This window comes from Anastrepha obliqua, chromosome 5 (assembly GCF_027943255.1).
Source record: "Anastrepha obliqua isolate idAnaObli1 chromosome 5, idAnaObli1_1.0, whole genome shotgun sequence".
NCBI lineage: Eukaryota > Metazoa > Arthropoda > Insecta > Diptera > Tephritidae > Anastrepha > Anastrepha obliqua.
The window spans coordinates 75,551,335-75,565,271 of NC_072896.1; the positions used below are offsets into that span (position 1 = coordinate 75,551,335).

Here is a 13,937-nt window from a genome sequence, read left to right on the forward strand (position 1 = left end):
CAGCATAACAGCAAGAGCACTAAAAAATATGCAATCGCCTTCTTGGGACATCAAATCCTTGTTTGGAAACTTTTGTGGCTTTGCTTTGTTGCGCACCTATAGTACATATCTACAGCTAACTCGCTGCACAGCTGAAATTACAGATAGTTTAGTCACAGCACCGTTTCTAATATTGATTGCGCTTCGCATGTCCTGTTGCATTAACTGCCAAAGTTGTGCACGAACAGCACAGCTGAATTTTACATTGCTTTTCGAACGTTGTTGTTCAATAAGTTGAGGTAATTGATCGTGTACGGACTATTTTTTTACTAATCCGTGCAAAAATGGGTTTTTGCGAGGAGCTTTTTCATGGCAGACATACACTCTGAGGTTTGAATTAGCCTGCTGAGGGGCATATTTTGTTTTTCACATTTCACATTTTTCACATCGAAAGTTTTTTGAAGTTTTTATAAGCGGAAAATATTGGAGGAATAGCAAAATCTGAACTTTACCGATTTTGAAAACGCAGAAGTTATAAAAAAGTAAATACGAATAAATAACTAAAAATTTAAAATGATATGCTCAAATGCTCATGCAATATAAAGCCAACACATTCTTTTGACATCTTTACGATGTCAGCTAACTAACGCAACTTTACTTTTCGATCATTTAAAACTATTTTGTAGAGTATTTTGGTGTTTTCAGGTGTTACCGCCGCACTTAGACGTCCACTCCGTTCATCGGTGTCTTTACGATCTCGTTTGAAGCCAGTAAACCATCGGTTTATTGTTGTTTCTGACAGAACGGAGTCCCTATAACACTTTTCAAGCTATTGCTTTGATTAAACTGTATTTTTCCCCATAAAAAAAAGTGTAAAATTGAAACAAAAATTCGTTTTGATCCGTTGTTTTGAAAATAACAAAAGTAGCTTCACTCTTAGCACAATAACTCACGAAGTAATGAATAGAATATCATGAAACTTTAACAGCTGTCTTTTTAAGGTTAGTACTAACTGAAAAAAGGTGAGTGCAATAAAAGTAGTGTCATCTATGTGTTAGTTCCGCGATTTTTCAGTCCCATGACTGTCATGATTTTGAGAAATTCTGGCCAAAAAAAAGTGGCCATGCTAGAGACCTCAACTTGCAATCAGATTAAAGCCTGAAAATGTACACTATAATAATTACATATGCAAATGTAAAAAATGCAAACATTTTTAAATTAAATTTGGCTAACATAATAAGATCCTTTTGACGAGCGAATACTAATTATTAAACTGCAACCCAGTTTCTTGGGTCGCTGATTACAAATCCGGTGTCAGTGTGAAAAATTAAGGGGGAGCCTGGTTTATAAGGTCAAAAAAATCATTTTTTTTTTTTTCATTTTAAGCGATTTCTAATATATTTCAGAATATTCACACAAAGTTACAGAGCCTAATTCTCAATATTTCCGTAGATACAAAGCCAAAGGTAGGCGAGCGTTAGGTAGTTACGCTGTGACCGAACAACTATAGTACAAACTTTATCTTCTTTTCTCGACTTTTCATTTCTATGATTTCTTTGAATTGGCGTACATGAATGAAAAAAAACGAATGAACCTTTTGAAATGAATCAATTGAATGAATTGTTCCCTTCAGTATTATATTCTCTTCTATTTGAACTAATAATTGAAAATAGGTAAAAAAAAAAATTTCAAGATTTTTATACCAAGTTGAAGTGAATTTTTTTTTATAGAAAGGCATTTTTTTCTTTAAAACCTCCAAAAAGTTGAAATTTTGGAATTTCTCTCAGTTTTCTTAGTTCATCTAGAATAAAAAATCATGATTATTAGAAATCCATTTGAATTTTTTGCTTTAGATAATAATTACGAACTGTATCTTGTACGCCAGTTGGAAACTCCAGCGTTGCAGCGCTCTACTAATTTCAATGTTAAACATTTTTTTCAACTTATTTTAACCAGTACAACATTTTTTTATACTTTTTAAACGTTCATTAAAAGATAGAAAAAACTTTGCAGTGCCAAATTAGTTTTTTGCTTAAAAAAAAATCGCAAAGAGATGCAATTTTTAGACCTCATAAACCAGGCTCCCCCCTAAAAATGGCGGATTCACGTACGTAAAATTAAACAGCTAAGCTAAGGGCATAAAACTGAAAAATCTGAATTTGGTAAAGTCGCTGATTACTGATATTTTGAATTTTGAAAACATTACGTTAAAAACTATCGCTTTAATGGGATTAGCACTTAGGCACTTTTTAAAACTTAGAATCTTTAGGAAAATAAGGTATATTTTTCTATGAAAATTATTAAAAAAAAAATAATAAACATATAAGTTACCAGAACAAGTCAATAAGTTCTAGTGCAGTAGTTATTTAACCCCTACTTGACGTAGTTTTTACTTACTGATAAACGGCTGCGATTTGTTGCGATAAATCAGTAAACACTCACTACCTATGCTTATAGAGTGTGTGTAACGGCTTTTCTAATATTAATGCATACCTTATGCAACTCGTTTTAAGCAACTGACTTACTTTTCGTTTATTTTCCCACTGCTTTTATATTCTGGGCACAAATTTTCCAGTTCATAAATCATTTGTGACATATCATCTGCATAAATCTCATTAAAAACATTTCCATTAGGTTTCATTTCTTTACACAATTTTGCCAATACTGAATATTTCCTTTCGCTAAGTTTTTCTCTTATTTCTTCTCTTATATTTCATCCATGTATTTGTGTGGCCGAAATGGCTGCTACTGCTGCTGCTGGTTGGCTTCATCACTGCAACGCTCGCAAATACACAAACACGCTGATTGCATTCAACCACCCGTGGATTCACAGGATTCGCTGGTGAGCTTTGCAATTTCGAATATAATGAATGTGAATCGAATCCATGTCAGAATGATGGTGAATGCATCGATCACATTGGTAATTTCGAATGCCGCTGCACGAAAGGATACACTGGAGCGCGTTGTCAAATTAAGGTAAGAACTAAGTGCATTTGTGTGTAAGTAAATTTATTAGAATTTTTTTATTCTTTCGTGTACTCTTTAAATGTGGATCAACACAAGTATGCAAGTACATTGGTTGTAATAGTAAATTAAATGATATGAAAGAGATGGTATGCGATTCGCATACGAATAACTTAATTTGCATTCAACTGCGCTGGTCTATAGGATATCTTTGATTACGAAAGTTTATTGCTTTGCTGCTTGTCTTTCACTTTTTTCATGCAATTTGGGTTTGCTAATGAAATTTCTATGGCTCCCCGTAATGTGCTGTTCTTTTTGTTTATATATTTCTTTGTGTAAGTTTTTTTTTATTTGTTGCTGCCTTTGTATTAGTACTTCTTTGGCTTATACATAAAGGAAATGTACACCACATGCTGATAAATTTTGACTATTTGTTCATTTATTTTGTAATTTTAATCATTTTTTTATAAAAATATAATACATACTATGTACAACAAAAATATTATATAATACATACTACTGTCAGAAAAATATCAGGAATTGTTCATTAAAACGTAAAATAATTATTTAATCATCAGAATTTATTTTGTCGTCTTCAAAATAAAGTTCATGCCAATGATTAGTCCAGTCATCAAAGCACGTTTTAAACGCGTTTGAAGAGATCTTCTTCAGCTCCTTTAGCGAATTCTCCTTAATGGAATCGACTCAAAGTGGCGTCCGCGGAGTGGAAATTTAAGTTTTGGGAAGAGGAAAAAGTCACAGAGAGCTAAATCCGGTAAATACGGTGATTGTTCGGTGATATTTGTCGATTTTTTGGTTAAAAAAAGTGTTCACATGTGAGCCTTGTGAGACGGTGCATTATCGTGGTGCACATTCTCTCTCAAACGTCGCATAACTTCCAGATAATTTTATCATATTAATATACCCTAGAAATATTTGGAATCAATTCTGAGATTTCGGGTACACAACATCATGATAATCAAAGGAAACGATTAGCATGAATTTAATTTTTGACCGAATTTGACGTGGTTTTTTGGGTTTCGACTCATGAGCATATCGCGATTAAGCCACATCAGCCACCTGCTGACTGGTTTGCATGTCAAACTCATATACCCATGTCCCTTTCTCAAGCATGTCTTCCGCCTTCCACCTTCAGCCACTCTCTTGGAACGAGTCGAGCAGCCACGCGTCTCATACCCAATTGATGGTGTAAGATGTTGCAAATTGATTCGTAAGACACGCTAAGGTCACAAGTTACCTCGCTCAAACTTTAATGATGGTTTTCCAGAACCATTTCCTTGACTTTGTCTACGTTTTCATCCGTTGAAGACGTTGATGGGCGACCAGATCGGGGCAAATCTTTCACGACTTCTCATAACATAACAGCAAAAAAAAAAAATTAGACATCGTATAACATTTGTAAAATGACGGCAAATTTCCATCCAAATTTCAAACTTCTTCATAAAATTTTAGAAATTTATATATCACTGAATTTTGGTATAATATGTAAAGTGCAAGCTTAAAGTAGTTCCTTGATTTTTTTCAATTTTTTCTGCGAACGATGTTGGCTGTTTACTTCCACATAACAAAATGTGGAATAGGCGTTAGGTGGAAAAAATGCACAAAACCGCCACAGTGCTTGAAACTTGCACTTTAAAATTTAAAATAAATGATAAAGCAATTACAATAGAATCAACTACTAAATATCTGGGAATTCCCTTGGACTCCAAACTAAATTGGAATCACCACATAAAGTAAAAGGTCAAACAAATAAAAGAAAAACTTCGACAACTTCATTGGTTAGTCTGCTCTAAATAAAGATTCACTATGCAGATTAAGCTGTTAGTGTACAGAACTATGATTAAACCAATCTGGCTATATGGACTACAGGTGTGGGGAACGGCTAGAAAAACTCATATAGAAAAAATCCAACGACAGCAATCTAAGATTCTTCGAATTTTGATCCTGTCTGACAGATACACGAAAAATGAAGATATCCACAGGACTTTTAATATAGCAAGAGTAGACGAAGAAATCAAAAAGAAAACAACAGGGCACTTTGAAAAAACACATCTACACTAATACAGAAATCAACAAACTTTTTGAAAGGGAAAGAAACGCAAAAAGGCGTTTAAAGAGAACCCGGCACAAGCGACCTGGTAAATGCTAAAAAACCATAAATATGTAAAAAAAAAAAATTAAAAATAGTTGTAAAATGTAATCATGTAAAGTGAAACTTGTACTGTATTGTTGTATATTATTTAATTGTATATTATTTCGTATATTTTAATTTTATCGCTTTTGACACTGCCATTAAGCGATGTATATAAATCCTGGCCAAATTGTTAAACAACATACTTAATGTCAAAATAAATGGGGACTATAAAAAAAAACTTAATGAGCTATAAAATTGCATACTTGAACATTTTTCAGAACGTCTGATTAAAAAGGTTGAAAATTTGATGAAAATCTGCCGAGTTTTTCACAAATTTTGCACAAAGCTTAAAACTTTACATTATATAGTTTTTGTAGTAATATGAACTATATTTTTGTATAAAAATAATTAAAATTAAAAAATAATTTGCCCCAGCTTTTGCGTTTATTTGATGATTTCCTACAAACAGCAAAAGCAGAGGGTCTCACAGTTTTCTGCTACCTCCGAAAGGCAGATGGTTTCTTGTGACGAGGCTTTTTCAATGGCAAAAAGAGATTTACCATTGCTTTGCCGAGGGGCGAGCTGTCGTTTCTATCATTTGGTATTTCGTGTCCAGGACTACGACGAGCCCGGTCACGCAGCAACCCATTCGGTTATAGCCTTCGGCCTTCTTTAGCTATATGACTATCAAGAACTATCCACGTCCATATTTATGTAAAAAACAAAAAGCGTATAATCTGATACCAAAATAAGCATAAGTGAGGCTTTTGAGGAGTAAAATGTTTCAATAAGTGATTGCCACAATGCTTCAGGATTTCCAATAAATTTGATTGACGTTTTAAAATACTTTTTATTATTATTGTTGTTGTAGCACCAAAGTATTCCCCATAGTTTTGCGAGGAATGCTGCTGGAGTAACAGTCCTTGATCGGATATAAATCCGGGTCATTCCGGTAACTGTAAACCGAAAATATAGAAACAGGTATAACAAAAATACGATGAAGCTAACTTCGTAAATATAATAATACTCGCATCCATGTCGAGGCAAAATTGGTTGATCTATCTCTATAAACGAGCACAACAAAAACTGCTTCTTAAAAAGTAGCACATACAAAGAATTTCCGCAGATTGAAATACTGAACTTGATAGTTATAATTTCGAAGTTGTGAAGGTGCTTCTCTACGCAGGAGCCAACCGAGTAAGAACATCAACAATGTGAGCTTCGATATCAAGCAATAATTAATATTTGAAAATTAACAAGCAAAACTTTTGCTCAAATTGAAATCATTCTGTAAAGGTCTTTCATTTCCCATCGAATACTATTTCCGAGAACTATTGTGAAAAAATCTGTGATTCTTTCTACGTAGTCGATAGGCACCTAAGGAGATGAAAAAATGAATTATGGTCTCAAATTAATGGCTGCAACACAACGACAGTTTTGACTTAGACATATCAGAAGTGTCCTTCGGTTCGGCAGCCGTGGATCGAAAACGAAAACAAAAGTACTCGCAAGGGAAGAGACAAGTTCCGAAGGACTTGTGCACATTTATAATGAATGATTGGCAGCTATGCCGCTTAGTCCTGGCGCAAACCAACAAACGAATGCAATGACACAAAAGAAGTAGAAGATATGTGAAGAAAACATATAAGAACAAATAGGTTTTGAGCTAAGTTTTTTTACTGATTTTCTTATACTTTTTGTCAAAGAAGAAATACATATAATTTATTGATGCTTATGTATGACTCAATGAAGTATTCATATAAGTGAGTATATGAAATATTTGTAGTATTTCATCGGAAAATATTATTGATATCTGATGCCATACATCACAGCATCGGATAAAGCTATTTGCGTACGTTCTAAAGACTTATGTCTTCAATCAAAAGATTTCAAATTATCTTTAGGGCATAAAGGTCTGTTCCCTAGCCAAATTTTTAGAAAAAAAAATGCAAAACTAATTTTTAACAAATTTGAAAAAAAAAAACATATTTTCAATATTTAATAACTGTTTTGCAATATGTAAATAAACTGTTTACTAAGTTTCGCGGCTCATTAAGAAAAACAAAGTTTCACGGTTTAAAATAATAAATTTAATCATTATTAAATTGTATTCAAAACAGTCTCCTTGAACAATTGAACGAGATCACAATTTATGAATTCCAGCTCTGAAGTGGGCATCTGGAAAGGCTGCAAAAGGCTTCCACAGTTGTTGACCTCAACATTAGATGAAAAACGTTTTCAACGCGTAGATTTTTTTAGGTTCGGAAACAGATGGAAGTCGCTAGGGGCCAAATGTAGTGAATACGGTGAATGCTCCAACAATTCGAACTTTAATTCGTGGATTCTAGCTATTGGCTATTAAAAACGGTGTCCTGATGAAAAGTATTTTTTTCTTTTGCAAACTAGGTTTTTTGACGTGATAACGGCTTATAATTCGATGTAGCCGGCTGCACGCACAAAAAATGCTCATGCGGCGTTACCTAGCTTGAACTGCAAGCGAGAGCGCGGAACGAACGACAAAGAGGCACAATCGGCCCCCGCGTTCGGCAACGTTCGACATCTGGCTCTCTCCTACTTGAGTGAGCATATATATGTATGTATTTGCATATGCCTCCTCTTCCTGTGTGCATGGTAATGCACCATTTCTCTGTTGAAAATTCGACGATGATAGTAAAGTAGGAAATGAAAGGGAGTGTTTCGTGGGTAATGTGTTTTGAAAAAGTCAAATCGATGATGGTGCCTCTTAGTGTTGTTGACTTATTGACGTCTGATGCACAATCGAAATTGAACATATGTTTCATGAATTTGATTAATGTTTCGTAATTTTTCACGTTTGTGTAAATGTAACTTGATCAATTCCATTGCGATTCCATTTACCTCCTTCTTTGTATCCATACAAAATATCTATCAAACAAATAAAATTAAAGTTTTCTTTTGAAAAATGCAACCATTCCACCAGTATTTTCTTATGACGTTGTCACGTTAAACTATCGTCAGTAAACCGACTTTACAGACAACTTCTTTTATTTTGGTTTTTTGAAATTTTGCTATTACAATAATATTCAGAATTTATTGTTTTACCAGTTTGTAAGTAATTCTCACTCAAAATTCCTTCCGCATACAAAAAAACTAATGCTAACACCTTCTTGACCGATTTCTTGACACCCACTCGTTTGGGAGCCGAAGAACGAGGTGCACGCCACTATTTAGCCTCTTGTTTTGATTTAAGATCATCCATAATCAGATTAATTTTTTTTTGTTGTTGCTGTTTTTGACGCCATTGACGTGGATCGCCTTAAATGTTTGTACGACCACATTTAAACTAAGCAACCCATCTTTCTATTGTACCTATTGATGGTGAACAATGCTTATACATCTTCAGCATTCGTTTATTTGCTCTGCTGAGAAAATGCTGTGACACATCGACACTGAATGGCTTCTTAACAAGGAATGAATTAACAGATTAAAATGCTCCTACTAAAAATACTCCTACTTACCTAACCGGAAAACTTATTGAACAACCTATTAAATACTTTAAACAAAGATATTACTTGAAAATCAAATACTATATAGCGGGAATATACAGTAAACATCGCTTCTGAAAGTCACCTGTAAAATGCTAGGATTCTAATGTACTTAAGCAGCTCGGCTACTCGGGACATGAATTTTCTTCAAAATTAATTAAAAAATGCATAGTGCACAAAATGTTCGCTACTGAAGTGGGTTTTACTGTATAAATAAGTCAAATAAAAACTTTAAACAATTTTTGAGCTGGAGTGTACCTAAATAACAAAAACTAGTTTTGAGAAAACGTTTTGAGTTTCACTAACGATTTATTGAAAAAAAAATCAATAAATTTCCGGATCGCCTTAATATTCCCCGCTTAACGCAAAAATGGAAAATACTAATTGAGCTTATCCTCAACCGTTGGTAAACAATTTAATGAATTCTGAATCATTTTCGACTACACAGGATACCTTCCCGCACAATCAAGAGATTCCCCTACTGAAGCAAAAAAACCACCATTATTTTTGTTGCTATTTTCTTTTCCTCCATACTTTATTTAATAATTTACCGCAGCATTGCTGCCACGGCTCTCAAAATGTTGCCCTTCCATAAATATTATATATTTTTCACATACATATGCATATACACATATACATACGTATATTTTATATACGTATACAAAAAAGTGTATACTCTACGTATCACAGAACCCCTGCACTCGACTACATGTCCATTGCTTCTTATTTAGGTGGATTTTTGCGCCAACAAGCCCTGCCCCGATGGCCATCGCTGCATTGATCATGGAAATGATTTTAGCTGTGAATGCCCGGGAGGACGCAATGGTTTGGATTGTAATCAAATGCCTCGAACGGTAAGTCATGATTTATGTAAAAGAATTTGTTTACTACCCACACAATAGGCCACGCACATACATACCTACGCACATATAGATGGTACATTTTAGGGGAATCGGAATTGTTACAAACTGTTTGTTTCAGAACCAGTGCTGAAAGGGTTAATCAGTCAACGGGGCATACACTTCAGTTTATTTAAGCAGATGGATTTTTCTGCATGCAAATCTTACTCCAAAAAATGATAATATTATATTCTTATTAAAACACATATAAATTGTTTTACCTATTTTAGCTGTTAATAACTATTTTTTATTTAAGCAAACTAATATTTTCGAAATAATTTTATTTTTTCAAATCACATAAGTCCGTGGAAAGTGTTTTTTTTTTATTTTTTTTATTTTTTCCTTTATTACTCCTTTGAAGAGTATAAGCTTATCCAACGGGCAAGATGAATTTTTTTCCAGGTGTTCTTTGGCCGGCCGCGACTTCTGCTTCCCTTAGGATTCTAATCTAGAGCCACTCTTGTGATGATGTAGGGCGATTTTCTGAGAGCGTGGCCTATCCAACTCTATTAGCTGGCGTAAGATGGTCTCATCGTTTATTTGTCTCTAGGATTCTCCTTTACTTACACGGTCTTGCACTCGAAGTGTAACCAACTTCAGACCGCTCGCGCAGCTGATGCACAGACATCAGCTGTGTATTAGTTGGCTAAATGACAGTCCAGAGTATTGTTTATAAGAACGCGGAAGCATTTTGCCGAGAGTAAACGTAATAGTGTGATTGCATTATGTTTGGCTGGAAAATCACAACTAGCGATTGTTCGTGAACTCGAGCAGCTTAAAGTAAATAAAGTTTTCATTTATCGCACCATTACTCCTTACAATGATACTGGTAGTATCGCGAAACGTTATGGAGGTGGTCATCAAAAGACTGCAACGTCACGTGAAATGGTTCAATAAGTGAAGAAGCGACTTGAGCGGAATCGCCGACGGAGTGCCAATCAAATGGCGAAAGAACTCAAAATATCTGACCGTAGAATCCGTCACATACTGAGAAATGATCTCAAAGTCAAGCCTTATAAGATCCAAAAGGCGCGTGATCCCACACCAAAGCAGCAACAAGTCAGAGTTGAGAGAGCGAAGGAGCTGCTTCACTTACCTGAAATCTGTCAATTTCCGAACATTGTGTTTTCTGACAAGAAAATTTTTTCAAACTAAGCAATTCGTAAACTCCCAAAACGGTAGGGTTTATTTGACTGACCATTCATACAAGAATTTGAGTCATCGATTGGCCACTAGGAGGCAGCACCCTCCACAGGTAATGGTTTGGGCCACTGTAACCACATATGGGCGCTCTCCAATCGTTTTCATCGAGCCTGGCGTCAAGGTAAATACGAAATATTATCGGGAAAGTATTCTGAAGGTTGCTTTGAAGCCGTGAGCAGACAAACATTTCGGAGGCAGCCCATGGAGTTTTCAACAGGCTTTGCCACCGTCTCACAGCTTCAGGCGCTAAAAAAATCCATTGTCCGCGAGTGAACCAAAATACCTGCAAGACACATTCGGGCAGCGTGCGATTCATTTCTAGAGCGTCTCAAGGCCATAGTCAAGGCAAAAGGAGGTCATATCGAGCAAAAGTAAATTGATTCTTAATTTTTTATTATTTTTACACATTTTTTACTTTGTGTTGAATAAAAGTAGTTACATTTCGAGTGCCGGACCCTATATTATGTCAGGCCAGAGTATTTTGTATTTATTATCCTCCGGCATTTGTTGGTGAAGCATTGAAGTTTCTGAGTGAACGTTTTCGAAACACGCCACGTTTCTCTTCCATATAGCAGCGTCCACTTGACACATGCATTGAATAACATAAGCCTGATGTTTCTGGCAAATTGCGAGTCTGTTGTTGATGTCCTCCTCTGTTCCGCCGTCCACTGCTATAGTGCAGCTTAGGTAGCAGAAGTTATCAACGAACACCATGCCTTTATCATCTATCATTATGTGGTTTTCGTTGGTGTGGTCGATCCACAATAAATGGTTTTTGCGACGTGTGGTTGATTCACAATGCCTGGTTTTTACGCCGTTTATTTCAAGCCCGACTTTTCGTGCCAGCGTTACTAGTTCATCCGCTTTGGCGTGCATATCGGTTACCTTGTGCGACAGCAAAATCCAAATCTTCCAGTTACCTGGTTAGAAGTCATGTAATACCTCTGGGACGCGTTATGAGTTGGCACAAGACCCCATCCACGACGATGACGAAAAGAAGCGGTGAGAAGGGTCAGGCTTGTCTATCTCAATTTTAAGGGTACCGGTGGTCTAGAGCTCGAAAATTTAAAGGATTTTCAGGAATCCTTATTTACAATAAAAAATGAAAAGCGATATTTAAACTTTTTAGGCTTTTAATTTATTTTACATTAAAAATTATTATTTTTTTTTAATTTAATAATTTTAAAAATGGAGAAAAATTGAACCTGGACGGTGTTGTCCATTTTGGCTCTTCTAGAGTAAAACAAAAATTATAAAAAGGCGCGGTTTTGAATTTCACACTTTAAAAATCGGGTTCTTTCTTTCAGTTTTTAATAAAAAGAAAAATTTAAATAATAATATGATTCCGATTAGTCGATTCGGTTGAATAGTTTCTTTTTTTTTTTTTGTTTGACAACACAAGGCCGAGAAAAGTAGTTTTGAGATGATTGAGTTTAAAGTTTTGAGAGTGAAAAAGAATCCTGGGAGTGGAAAAGAAGTACTGGGAATATCTTTCCTAAAATGTGACAGTATATTCTTAACGTTCGAGATATCAAACAAACAAAATCGATTTTTCGAAAATTCTAGACCACCGGGACCCCTTACGGTACCATTGTGGAGTACTGCCAGTTCAGAACCCTCATACAGCACTCAATGCCAGCCAAATTGCGGCTCCAAATATCTTCTTGTCTGAAGTCAATGAACAGAAAGTATATCAGCCAGCACCATTCGACCGCTTGCTCTACTATAACGCATAGGATGTTTGCTCTGGTGATTGATGACGTGCTTCAGCCTTCCTTGAAAAATTGTCTCTAGTATTTTGTAGATGGTTTTGAGGAGTGTTATGCCTCTCCAGTAACCACAGTCGCGTAAATCGCCTTTCTTCGGAAGTTTGATGATGATGCCTTGGTTACATGAAGGTGGCAGCTGCTCGTTGATCCACACTGCGGAAATGGTGGATGTAAGATTTTAGCTTTGCGGGTCTGCTGACATAATCTCCGGTTGGATTTCATCTTCATCCGCTGCTTCATTTACGTTTAATTTGGTGACTGCATCCTTAATTTCTTCTATGCTTCGGCTTGTTTTTGGGATCTTCTTGTTCGTGTTGCTGCTGCTGGCTTCGTAGTGGTCATCGCCTCATTTGATTATTAGCTGACCTGTAAATTCGAAACAGTGTATTTTTTGGTTTGAAAATAATTAATCGAGTATTAATTGTATTACTGTGCTGCGGCTATGCCTCTGAATTTTGATAAAAGAACTGCATAGTTGAGAACCAGCAAATTTCCCTACTTGTTTTAGGAAATTATCAAGCACCAGTTGTACATCACAAATCTTAAATTCACGATAATTTTTTTATGTGTCGAAGAAATTACTATACAAGGCGGCGGAAAATTAATCATCCGAATTTATTTTGGAATAGCTTCTTTTCTAAATAAAAAAAATTTAAGTGAGGGAAATCTTTATATTGTCCCTTATGCGTATGTATTGTATGTACGATGACATTTGCACAAATTATAAATCTTTCGATAGGATGATTAGTTTTAAGCCACCTTGTATGAAATAAAATACTAAAATACGCAACAAAACCAAAAAAATTTTGAAAAATCAACGCGAATTATAATCCACTTTGTACCTGCACAATATTACACCAACATTAATGGGCTACAAAACTGTATGCCTAGAACTTTAAGGAAAATCCGAATTAAGACATTAGTATTTTTGATTAAAATTAAAAAAATAAAAAAATTAAATTTTTTTTAGTTATTTTTTTTTTAATTACTTTATTTGTACCATAAACTATATTTTTACATTAACAAAAATGTATGAAAAAATAAATAATCAAAATTTGGAAATTTGTCGCACTGCTATTATATTATTTTGAACGCCACTGTATATTTACACAGATACATACGAGTATGTAAGTAGTACATTTAGCAATTTGAAATTTTATTTTCTTTTTTTTCTTCTTATTGCTGTCATTTCTTTGACCCACAATATGCAAATCGCTGTTTTAGATGGTCAGTTAGATATGTACATATGTATCTATGTATGTGTGTACGTAAATAGATATGTATGCTGGTATTATTAGTTTTGCACATCATTTTAGCTGCAACACTACCATCACAAAGTTTTTCTCTTTGCTCAAAATGAAATAGAGCAGATGAGCCAAGCAGCTGAAATGAATTTACGGCACTGTTTTTTCACCCAGATTTGTTTACTTTGAAGAAGAATTAA

General features: G+C 34.9%; 1 protein-coding gene across 1 annotated transcript in view; it reads left to right on the forward strand.

Annotated features, from left to right (window-relative positions):
- LOC129248085 (serine-rich adhesin for platelets-like) overlaps positions 1-13,937 on the forward strand; it is a 138,610-nt gene that overhangs the window by 116,843 nt on the left and 7,830 nt on the right. Inside the window, exons 8-9 of the mRNA XM_054887519.1 lie at positions 2,813-2,955; positions 9,354-9,476. Coding sequence (XP_054743494.1) covers positions 2,813-2,955; positions 9,354-9,476 — 266 coding nt within the window. The remainder of the gene's footprint in view (positions 1-2,812; positions 2,956-9,353; positions 9,477-13,937) is intronic.